Here is a 12,893-nt window from a genome sequence, read left to right on the forward strand (position 1 = left end):
GTTGTCCTGAAAATTAGATTTCATTGTTTTGTTGAGTTTACTTCTCTTAAAAGTAAGAGCATTGTAAGGACAGATATATTTTTTCCTTGAGCGTATAGTTCCTTCAGTCTTTCTGATTAAAACTAACAAACAAAAAAAACCTCCTACCAATAAAATCCCCCAAATCATCGTATTTTCTGTGGAATCATAACTGAATTCTCAGTCAGCAGGCAGTAGATACAAAGAACACTTGAGACACTACATTCTTAACTGATGGGGTGAGGCGAACAAGGAGCCAGAGAGAATCACAACACTCAGGAATGACCTCTCCAAATAGCTGAGATCCCCTGATCCCCCTGCTGGAATAACAGCACCTGAGTTGTGGGGTCCTGAAAAGGCTAAGATTTAAAGGAAAATGCAGGGGAGCTCAAAGCTCCAGTAAGACTGTAAAGTTCATCCATCACCTAGATAAAAGGCTCTGCTATAACTCATAGCAACATAGGATTTAACATTAAAGTGCTAAAATATTTATCAGGTTTGCAAAAATAGTATTTAGGTGAGCAAAGTGATGTTGCCAAGGGCAGAGGTCACATGAATGAAACTATTAACCTGTCACATCCAAAACAGAGTAAGACTTTAAAAATTACATACAAAGATGATACTGCATTATTTATTAATTTGTATTTATGAATTAATTACCTTTATTCCTAAGGGCAGGGGTTCCACGACAGAACCTTATGTTACTACAAAAGGTTTCCAGAAATCATTGCATTCTTAATAACAAGGATAATAAAATGTTATTACAGGAAATACAGAAGGTTGCGTAAAAACATACAAATACCAAAGCTGCACTCTGTGACCTCAAAAAGTAGATGTGCAAAAGAATCAAATGGCAGATAATGCAGAGGTACTTCACCTCGATCACATCTCTGACTCGGTCTCCCATGCAGGGTAACCCTTGTATGTCTTTCATTCTGGTTACGGGAAATGGAAGAAATTTCAGCACAGAAGCTGTTCTCAGAAATTCCAGGCAGAATATTTCATTTTCTTTGAACTCATAATTTTCAGCCATTATTTCCAAGGCATCCTGGGGAGTGGGGATGGAAGAGGTGTAGAAAAGTTAGAGTTTAGTAAAAGGTTGAACTATTCAGTATATGCCTTAAAAAGGTTACTTTGTATGCTAATTCAAAAATGATTTCTTTATACTAGAGTTCAAAGATAGAGTTCATTAAAAGAAAAATTCAGCATAATTTTCTAGCCACTTTAAATATTCCAGCTATCACGAAAGTTGCATTTTAGAGGCAATTCTGAGAAAATATTCTGATCTGTAATAAAGCGAAACATTAAAATCTTCTGAGAGACAGACGTCTCATATTCTGTGCAGATATAATAAATCAATGTGAAATAACGTCATAATCTGTAGCATTTTTACAAGTTTTTGGAAAACATTTCCTTCACGGCCCTTCAGCTATTTATGGCTTGGTTTAATGCACTCAAAACTGCCTGGAGATTACAAGTACATTTTAAAAAGAAACCCAAAACTATCCACATGTAATTTATGCACCTTGGGAGTCTCCCTGTCTCCCAGAATATATATATTAATAGCAGCAATATATATCTTAATAGCAGCAATTTTTAGGAATTAAATACAGGGAACAGATTGCATAGCAGTGAAGTGTTTCCCATTGTAAATACTATGTTTTGGGAGAGAAATGTTGCACAGAAAGTTTGTGAATAACTTAAAGTAAGAACTTGCATATGCCTGCAGCTCATCAGCAGCTGGGAATCTGAGTTTTTAACAAAATCTTGCACACAACTTCAAAAATTTTCAAGTTGAAAAATTAAGTGGTGTCTTCAGAGATGTTTAAGAGTGTGTCATTTCCAGAAAAGACTTTCAGGTTCAAAGTGTTTCTGTAAAATGCATCCCACACCTCAAGGTTAGGGATGCTCTTGTACACCATTCTAATGGCACAGAGCAGGCTAGGTACACACCAGAAACAAGGCAGCTTTGTGAAGCTTCCATACTGCATTGTGTCCTGCACTCCTGCCAGAGATCCCTTTTCTTATTCTTCAGACAGTCTCTAAAGAACAGCTTGATCCCAGGCTTGAAATGGCCATATGCCCCTCTATATTAGTTGCTGCACACCATTCCTGTTTCCCAGCTTACTCCTGTTTCTACATTGACCCAAGAGGCATTACAAAATAACAAAAAAAGGTGGCTGTCAGTGTACATCTGCCTGGAATTATCACTTCACTGAACTGTAGTCCAAGTGTCTGTTCAGAAATGGGTTTGGAATAAGGAAGAGTAACAACTTGTGATACAGCTATCAGCAGCAAACGGCTTCCTAGAACAATGACTGCAGTGGATAGTAGGAAGGAATATAAATAAGAGCGTGTTCCTGCCCTTAGTGATTATGGGATCATTGTTAGTATTTAGATGCAGCTTTCATATAATTTGTAAGTAAATGTATCACTATATAGTTTAAAGAAAAGTAATTTTAGATTTTGGTTTGGTTTTTATCTTAGCATTAATGTGCCAAGTGAAAACCAGCAGGCCTTGCTTATCCTAAATGCTACATGTGTAGTGTCTCCAGGTGAACTGGAGTTAGTTCCAACTAACTGGCATCACAGCAAATCCAGTGAAGTCATCCCTTTATTACATCTGTGGAACAGAGAACAGCATCTTGTCACCCTGCACTGAAACAATAAAGTCTCATTTAAACAACAACAAAGATTTTTACTTGAGCTACATTTATGTAGATCATTAAAATAGAACAACTTCTTAAAATTGAATGTGCATTTCACACTAACTGTAGATTTATTTACATGTGATGCTTCATTGTTTGGTTAGTTCTAGAAAAACAGACCACCATTGTGTTGTTCAGATTATAAACCCTAGCATCTCATTGAAGCAAAATGAAGGGTTTAATCAAAACCTTCAAGAAAATGTTCTGCTTGCTGATGCTAGGATTTGCAAAACTTTCTGCTTAACAAATAAAAAATATGAATTTTAATTGGTTTGACAGTATTTCTTTAGAAGAAATATGTACACTTAGCTGAACAAAACCACTTCACTTTCCTTCTTCTTTTCCCTCTGCACTACCATGTTAAAATGCATAAAACATAATTAATTAGGGCTTGCTAAAGATAATTTGCTTTGTTCTGTGTATTACCAGTATAACTTCACTCCTTGATCTTTCTAAGTCTCAGTCACTGCTTATCCATTTCACTGTAAGAATTTTCCCCTTGCCTGCATATTTATTTATCGACTACCCTGATTACCCTGATTAGGGACCGCTGTGCAATTTTTTCATAATATTTCATGAAAGACCTCTTGAGATAGACAGCTGTTTAGTAAGATTCTTGACCTGGAACTTTCTACCTCTATTTACATTTGACCAGCCCTTGTGTATAAGGGATCAAAGGTCAGGGAGGGCTGAGGGGGGAAGGGGAACATTCCTTTGAGGAAAAAAAACCAAACAGACCAGAAAAGCATTCCATTACAAAAATAGTACACTAAACCTTAGCTTATTTACTGCTCTCTTTAAAGCTCTTGCAGTGGCTAATTATTGGATTTATTCAACTGTTATTCTTTTTTTTTTCACAGTTAAGATATTTATTTGCTTGATAGATTATGTTGTATTTAATTACACACCTGGTTAAAGGCAGATGCACGTTATATTTCCTATTCAGAAAGACAATTAATGCAGAAAAACGGCATAATACCAGTTCAAGGTTACAAGTAACAACAATTCATGCCAGTTTTCATATGGAAGGAAAAACAGCATACACAGTACTGCAAAGCAAATGGGGAAATATATTTTACAAGCGGGGTGATGAGTCGGATGTTTCCTCTGTCATGGGTTTTTAGATGTTCTCCCAAGTCTTTTTTTTTTATTGTTTACCAGCTACAAATATTCTTTTCTATTATGTAGTAGAAAAAGCTAATTCTTGCTTTAAGCATGGTTTACAGTTCCACTCACAAAATTATGATTACTTTTTCTTTCTTTTTCCTATCTTTACACTCTGTGCACGTGAATACTCATGAAAGGAGTGCCTGGCAAGATATTTTCTATGCCAGTTAACAATAGCAGGATTAATCAGTGGACAGAGCCAAAAAGATATAATTGCTACCTTGTTAAAATAGTCTATACAGACTAAACATAGGCAGAAACCGCTCCTCCTAATCACCTGCTCAGCAGTACCTAGTAATGACAGAGAGTGGCAAAATCATCTTCTTGATTAGGAGGCTCAAAAAGTCTAGGTATGTTTTTTTCTCACTCCCAACAGGCGGCCTCTCACATGCACATTTAAATAGATGTATTCTACACTGAATAATCAGCCATCGTGATAAATGTGCCTTCATATACCAGCACCACTGCTGCTTTAGAGAGGTATCAGCCCCTTCCTGCTGGCAGGAGGGCAGTTTTCAGAAAAGCTGTGTCACCACTGCTATTGAAAAAGACAACCACATGTAGCATTTTACTGCTAAGGTGTTGACAGTCAATGAGAAAATATAATCAAAGCATTGTTATGATTCTAGTTTGCATTTTTCAGTGTTTTCCTGCCTTTGCAAAGCTCATTATGCTGTTTTAAATAAACAATTAAATGGTATTGAATATTCATTATTCCCTGTACAAAACATTGCTTGCAAATGCTGCACTTAATTACAGATCTGTCTTTTTACATAAAATTGCTTTTGACACTCTTTTTGATAAAATCTTTCTGCTTTAAGAAAAGAAAGCAATTGATCTCCAAGTGAAGAAACTGTCTGTTGAGTAGTATAACCCATACTGAATTACATTCCAGAGGGAGAAGTATATGAACTCCTATATTAGCTGAAAAAAACCTTTTGCAATCTATTATGTCTCTGGTGAAATCTACTTATGATGATTCAAAAAGGCAAGTTGCCTACTCCTCGTTCATTCTAAATATTTGCATTTCTTACATGAAGCACTTCACCATCTTTTTATCAATCAGTTCAGTACTCAGATTACCGATCCAAAAGGTAAAAATTTAACAGGATGCTAATTTTCTAGAAATGTCCAAAATGTGGGATTTCATAATCGCCAGGGTATTCTGTAGGGGCAGCTCTAATTAAATGTGAAAGATAACTGGGCTACATCTCAGTTTTGCAGTTATTGCAAATTTTCAAGACATTTTCAAACGTCTTGAATTTTGGAAAATTATGTTAATGATACTTAGGCTACAGAAAAATCTGGGGATGGAATGAAATTATGGATCCCAGCAGGTCAGATACAAAGCTACACAAAAATTTTGTTGAATTATGTTAAAAATACGGAAGAAGATGGATGTACTGACAGAAATTTTGAAGTTCATTTAGTATCTGCTATTTAAGACCTCATGACATAAAATATAATTAACAAAGCAAAGTTGCCAGTAAGCATCTTGCACATATAAAAATGCACAGTAAAATATTATATTATAAATACTAAAAATCACAATGCTAACATCCACATGAAGAGAAAGATTCTCACCTAATACATGGCAATGAGTTTCAGGGGAAAAAATAAAAATTAATAATGATATGCAAGTCTGTCCTGCTGAACAGCTAACCCAATAACTTTCAATGTGAGTTATGAGAGTACAAGAATGCACACATTCAGAAAAGAAAAAGCATCTCATGGTCTCAAGCTACACCTCATACTACCCTTGTTTCAACAAGATTATCAGACCAGTTCCATTGCTACCTGCAAAATAGTCTTTAATAACCTCCATTTGAGATCCTGCAAGGACATCACCAATATTATACTACCAAGAAAATATTTTATATCTAATCTGGTTTGTAAAGAAAGCATTTCAGCTTCATGGACAGGGAGCTCGTCTTATTCCCATGCCTACGTCTACTGCTCTGTTGCTGTGTGACCTTGGAAGGCTGCTTCAGACCTCCCTGCCATTGTTTCCTTTGCTATCTTTCATTTGTTGTCTATTAGGGCTATGAACTCTCCAGGGTTTGAATTGTCTTTTACAATGTATTTGTACAGCATCTCTTATAAAAAAGGCCCTATCTTAATTGAGCCTGCAAAAGCCACTGCAGCACAAATGAAAAAATTGTACAGGTGAACATAATCCACTAAATGGCAAAGTGTGCTAAACAAAAAAATTCTCTGTGATGCCTGGTTGAAGGATTATTATGCTCAGAAAAGCAATTTGAGTTAAACCGCATTTCCTTTCAATCACTGTTTTCTACTTGAAGTTTATTTAGTTAGACATAAATCCAAAGGGAGGGTCCCAGTTCTCATCACATTGCTGTTGCCACTGTTTGGTGTCCATTCAAAACCGACCAAAGTGATTTTAAAGAGATTTAGAACAACAACCCATTCAAATAATTTTCTGCTCCCTTTTCCCAGTGTAAATCCTAATCTCATGCATCAATAGGAAGAGACATAGGGCATACGAATACATTTTTTATACACAGAGAGAGAAAATAAACATTTTCAGATCAATTCGAGTCAACTTGCAGTATTGGCTAAAGTGATTTCCAAATAAATAAAATGATCCAGTTTTGTTCAACCTGATTTTTTTCATTTTATTGTTAGTATCTGAACTAAAACGCCCAATGCTTGTCCACGTCCAAAGATGGGATCACATCATCTTACATTAGCTAGAGAAACAAAGGAGCTGAGAGAAAGAATAATAGCAATAGTAGACTGTGCAAAGTCTCAGAGTCCTTGTATACACACAATTGTAAGAAATGAGTATCTGATAGCTCTAGGTTAATTTCTTACGACAAACAAGAGTGGCACACTTGAGAAGATTCCACATGTTTCCATGTAATATGAATGCAAACAAGCCAATTGTGAGAAAAGGTATACTGACAAAGGACAAAAACGCAGGTAGTGTCAATCACATAACATTGACCTAGATAAAAACATGCAGTGTAATAAGAAACATAAGGTGTTAAACATATATTACACATATTAATACAATCAAAGAAAGCAGCATAGACTTGATGTATACATATAAATTGGAGTTGCCAAAAAGTACAGGTTCATTTATATTCTGGCTGTATTTTAGGGAACACCCTCCCACTTCCACTAAAAACAGGAAGATATATTTCTTCCTTAGACCAAAACACTGGTTCATTTTGGACAGGTATACAATTAACATGCATTTAAAAAATTTCAATTTTGATGTAGCATCTAGAGAATTTTTACTGAAGTAAGCTATATCAATAAGAAAACTCATGTCATTAAAGGTGTGCATTCAGTTAGTGGTTTTCTACCTACAGAACTCCCAAGTTCATTATAAAATTAAAGCTGATGTTCTCCCAAGGTCTGTTTTAAAATGGAATAATAATCATAGAATCATAGAATAACCAGGTTGGAAGAGACCCAACAGATCATTGAGTCCAACCATTCCTATCAAACACGAAACCATTCCCCTTGGCACCTTGTCCACCTGTGCCTTAAACACCTCCAGGGAAGGTGACTCAACCACCTCCCTGGGCAGCCTGTTCCAGTGCCCAATGACCCTTTCTGTGAAGAATTTTTTCCTAATGTCCAGCCTAAACCTCCCCTGGTGGAACTTGAGGCCATTCCCTCTTGTCCTGTCCCCTGTCACTTGGGAGAAGAGGCCAGCACCCTCCTCTCTACAACCTCCTTTCAGGTATCTGTAGAGAGCAATGAGGTCTCCCCTCAGCCTCCTCTTCTCCAGACCGAACAACCCCAACTCTCTCAGCCGCTCCTTGTAAGACCTGCTCTCCAGCCCCCTCACCAGCTTTGTTGCTCTTCTCTGGACTCGTTCCAGAGCCTCAACATCCTTCTTGTGGTGAGGGGCCCAGAACTGAACACAGGATTCAAGGAGATTGAGACACCAGCATAACTGATACGTGTTTCTGTAGGTAAAAAAGAAGAGGAAAAAAATAAAAGGAAGTCGGTTCTTTTCCTCTGACAGATTAGAAAGGAAACCAGCCATCTTTCCATGCTAAACATCCACTTTCTCATTACTATGAGTAACTGCCAAAGCAGAGTAACATTCAGTAGCATTAGCAATAAGCCTCAGAATCACAGAACCAATTGCCTCTGACTTAATTAGTTTCTTCTGTAAGAATTAAATTGTATTTTCCTTACAGAATAATGTCTTTCTGAATTTTATTGCAGTGTGGTTTAATATTCAAATCCAACAACCCTTCTCGGGCACAGTAGAATGAGTCCATTTATTTTACCACATGAAAACACAATGTAGCTCCCCTGTGTATATCTCCAATGGGAGAGGAGGAGGATGGCTAGCTATTTACAAATCAACCAGAGAACATTGCAATATTATATTCTGTAATAACATTAATGTTAAAGACAAGCATAAAGGAAACATGCTAAGATACAGCTTCTGGTGAAGCAATCTGCCCTTTTGTTTTACAACTTTACTCATCTGCACAGCTTAAGCTCACCTGTAGGATTTGCCTCATATTTAACATAGTCATGAAACCTTCACATCTGCACCATCTTTGCCAACCCTTGTGTAGATTATTCTGTGATGTAAAACTGGTTTGGCACACCCTTCTGTAAGTTATTTGCCGGATATAACAATGGACAGGAAACATGGGACAGTTGAACACAGAAACTGCATCTAGTGTACTAAACCACCACAACCTCAGCATACACAATAAAGTTGTTATAACGAAATACTATCATCAACACACAATTCAAGATGGTTTGGACCTAATTTTCAGGATATACAGCACTGAGCTAACGAAAATCTGTCATTTAATGGTTGGCTGCCCACAGCATGCCCAAGTGAATTACACCAATGCTTCAGTGCATCTGCTAAGTGCTCGCACTAAAAAATCTGTTGCAACACTTATATCCGATCACGTGAATTACAGGTATAATACAAAACTGACAAAACAACATGAAAACTGAAAATCAGACTCCTGTGGCATTCAGCAGACTAACTGGCTGGCCACTAGGGAACAGACCAGCTCTTGCAGTGCATAAACACCCAAGCCTTCAGTTGTCTCTGCAGACTTACATTGTGAGAGGAAGAGCATCAGCCCTAAGGAGTTACACCATGTTTTGTGTCTGGCTGAGATGGAGTTAATTTTCCCCATAGCAGCCCTCATGCTGATGTTCTTTGCACTGGCCTGCTTCCCGGGAAGTAGCTGGACATCATCAGCTGACAGGAAGTAGAGAATAAATATTTTGTTTTCCTTTGCTTCCACATGTGGCATTTGCTTTTGCTTTTATTAGATTGCCTTTAGTCTTGACCCACAAGGTGGTTTTCCATCATATTTTGGTCCTGCTGAAGAGGGGAGTGATTAAGTGTCTTGGTGGGCACCAGGCATCAGGCCAAGGTCAACCCACCACACATTACAGCTGTCAAGATGCAGTTGCTAGACAGACTTATATGCATTATCAACTTGTTCAGTACCATATCCATAAATGAAATATAACACGAACTCAGAACAGTTACTCTCAAAGTATGAGGATGAAAAACTGCCACCTTTGTCACTACGAAACCTAATTTCTACGCAGACTCAGAAATGTTTGATATATAAGATAACAAAAGGGAGTCTCAGTGCTTCAGTCATTAAACTGCCCTACTTCTAATATGTCACGTAAATTAATTTATCAAATACAAGTTGTACTCTGACATTAAGACTGCTGCAATGAGAAACCTCAAAATAATTTAGAGACTGTCTCTCTGTGAAACAGGTATAACAGAAATCACTCAATGAATATGCTGCTGCTGTCATAGTTTTCATTTGAACTGAATCTTGGATTAAATTCAGGAATTCAGCAGCTAGAAAATGAACTATATATTCAGTAGATTTATAGCACTCAGACTCTGAAAATGGAAAAATACTGTGTGCATTTACAAATAAAGATAATCAATATTTCAAAATTAAAACAATTTTAAAGGTATCATTAAAAAGGGAACTACCTTATTCTAGACATTTCTGCGATTAAAGTATTAATGATAATTGAAAATCAACAACAACTTCGTGCCTGCTAGGGTTAGCCATTCTACTTTGTCATAATCCATCACAATTACTTTTAAATTTATCTTGAGAATGACTGACAAAATGTCCTGCTACGGAAAATTCAACAAAGAGACAGACTCCCACACTCCACTGTTTTCAGAAATCATTGAACTAAGGCATGTACTTTCTATTTCTCCAAGAAGGAAGGTGTTTTACAGAATCTTTGGGTCACACTGTGTTTGGTCTGATATCTTCCCTAACAGCAGAGTGTTTTTGATATTTGTAAACAGTGAAAAAGAATGACTGCTTTCAGGAGGTTAAATGGTAACATTCACAGCTTTGTTTTTCTACCAGGAGGTAGGGCATGGTACCCATTTCAAAAAAAGTAGTTTCAGGAATGTTGGAATCACTGGGGCTGAGAGAGACCTCAAGAGATCTCTAGTCCAGCCTCAGGCTCAAAGCAAAGATGAAACTCAATTCCCATCAGGTTGCTCAAAAAAATCTTTTAAATAAGCAAATGTTTTAACCTACTTGAGTACCATAAGCACTATTATATAACTAGGATAATTGTTTATTATTTCAAAGCATCACTACAAGGAAAAATTTAGTTTGTTTAATTTTTAACTGTGCATTCCCAGATCAAAACATTTTGGAGTTGCTTTTAGGTTTATCTTTAGTTCTGAATTCCCAGAGGCTTTAGTATTTATCTTGTAAATGTTTGGGGGTTTTTAATTATTCTCAAATTACTGGTATCTGTTATTCTTTTTTAATATGGATCTCACATATAATATTTATTTGGAAGATTTATGTGCATTTATAGGTACACACACAGAGAATGAGCATAAAAATTATAACAAAATAAATAATAAAATTTTAGGTAGACAAGGAGGTGTTTCATGTTATAGTTGAAACATATGAATATAACTATGTCAGATATACTCAAACTACACTACATTAGAGCTCTGCATCAAGTGTTTCCTATTGAACAGTTGTCACTGTATCCACAACCAGCCAAGAGGAGTCATTCCCCAGTAAAGGGGCATTTAGAACTGATGACTCGGGCTCTTCATACTCGCTGTACTGTGTACTGTTATGAGGATTAAATAAGAAATATGAGTGTCTCTAGGAGTTCTATTTAAGTAGACAATTTAAGGGGGGTTTGGGGTCATATTAAAGTAGTTACATTGATTCCACAATCTTTTGTAAGCTTCTCATTTTCATAATTGCTTAGTTACAACCACACTTTGAAGAACTGAACACCTAAGCAAAACAGAAAGCAGCACAGCAACCATGGACAGTTTGGACAGACTCAAACCAAACTTTTTCTTATCATGACTTCCAACTTGTCAAATAAGACTGTGATGAAAGGCTAAAAGACATTTTCAGAATGTTATTCTATCATTTGTTTTAAAAATTCACATGCTTACAAGCTATTAATATATTTAAAGACCCACTGTGTTAAGCTATCAGCAACACTTGAAAGATGTAATTAAGCTTGCACTCAATTTTAAGTATGGCAGATTTATAACTTTTTTAAATTGTTATAATTGTGCTGCCTATTTAACTCATGAATTTGATAAGGGTGCTACAGAAAATATTGATGCAACTACTGTATTAATTATTTTACTTATGTTAGGTTTTATTTCATGGATAGAAAAAGTATTACCGTGAATTTCTTGTTGTAGTTATTTAAAGTTGTCTTCCTTTGACAAGAATACTGAGATACTTTGCTTGCATTAAATAATGGCACTTCTGATTCAGGTGTATTCAAAGGAGGAGCGCGATCTTTTTCCTAACAAGAAGAAAAAAAAAAGGAAAGAAAGAAAGAAGGGTTGGTGACCTGTAAAATAGCTTGAAATAATAAAAATACATTTCATCAGCCTAAAATATGTACCTTTAAAGAGAGGTAAGAGAATAATGCTCCTACCACCGTCTTAGAAAAAGCATTTAATTTCACATTGGCTGCATTGACAATACCAGTTTACCTGGTGATTACTGGAATTTTTCATTGCCTTCAGGAAGTTTTTGCAGGGGATTTTCAATGGCACTGTCATTTTAAAAGAATATATCTCCCTACATGGCGAGTTTCTTCTACTACTCCTCTTATTATTGCAGTAAGATTGAAAAACTACAAAGCTTTAAGAGTCAATATGCTTGAAAGAAAACACTTCATGATTCAGGGGGGAAAAAAAAACAAATAGAAGTTCTCAAATAACTGACATTTTTGATCTGTAGATAAGTTCAATGGTGGAAGAAAAACGTATGGCTTTAAAATAAATTTTCCCCTCCTCTTCCAGGTAAAATGAAGAAGTTTTTTTTGCTTTCTATTTAATTCATTACACCAAATGTTCCGATTTGGGGTCATGATAAAGCAAAGGAAACGTTTACAAATAGCCACAAAAGAGTAATTTCCATCTTTTTATCCAACAGCCAGTGTTCACCTTATGACGCAATTTCTCACTAAACCCCTTCCATACATAATCCAATTCAGACACCATTTTTAGGTGCTCACTGGAGCAAGGAAAAGGAGACAGGTGCCAAATCTCAAATGGGAGTTTCCCAAACATCAGGCTACCTCCACGCTTATTCACTTTTTGCCCAGTTCTGCACCATGCAAAACTGACAGAATCAACAAAAATGTCTGTGGGCAACCCATCCCTTCTCCTGAAAGGCAAGATACAGAGTCGTGTCCCCACTAGAAAAGAGAATCCTGAGCATGAGTTCTCAACATGCGAGAGTCCTGAACACTGAGCAACTGGAAAAAATTAGCACAAGCTTTTCTGCTATTTTATGTACCCAGAACTTCAATTCCTTTGCTTCCACTAGAAGTGCCCAAATCCAAAATATTTGGAAACACTGAAAATATTCTCAACATTTTCCTGTACTTTTTTGCTATTTGTCATTTTTTCTGAAAACATTTGGCAGGTCTGTCAAAAAACCATATTGCAGTGTGCTAGCCAAACGCCACAGG

At 36.5% G+C, this 12,893-nt stretch overlaps 1 protein-coding gene across 5 annotated transcripts in view; it reads right to left on the reverse strand.

Annotated features, from left to right (window-relative positions):
- Positions 1-12,893, reverse strand: part of DNTT (DNA nucleotidylexotransferase) — a 154,878-nt gene that overhangs the window by 58,143 nt on the left and 83,842 nt on the right. For 4 of the 5 annotated variants that reach the window (XM_069863867.1, XM_069863868.1, XM_069863869.1 and 1 more), the window contains 2 exons: positions 11,589-11,714; positions 896-1,066 (listed from right to left, as the gene is read on the reverse strand). In XM_069863867.1, coding sequence (XP_069719968.1) covers positions 896-1,066; positions 11,589-11,714 — 297 coding nt within the window. The remainder of the gene's footprint in view (positions 1-895; positions 1,067-11,588; positions 11,715-12,893) is intronic. The other variant, XM_069863870.1, reaches the window with a different exon arrangement.

The sequence above is a fragment of the Phaenicophaeus curvirostris genome, chromosome 9 (assembly GCF_032191515.1).
Source record: "Phaenicophaeus curvirostris isolate KB17595 chromosome 9, BPBGC_Pcur_1.0, whole genome shotgun sequence".
Lineage (NCBI taxonomy): Eukaryota > Metazoa > Chordata > Aves > Cuculiformes > Cuculidae > Phaenicophaeus > Phaenicophaeus curvirostris.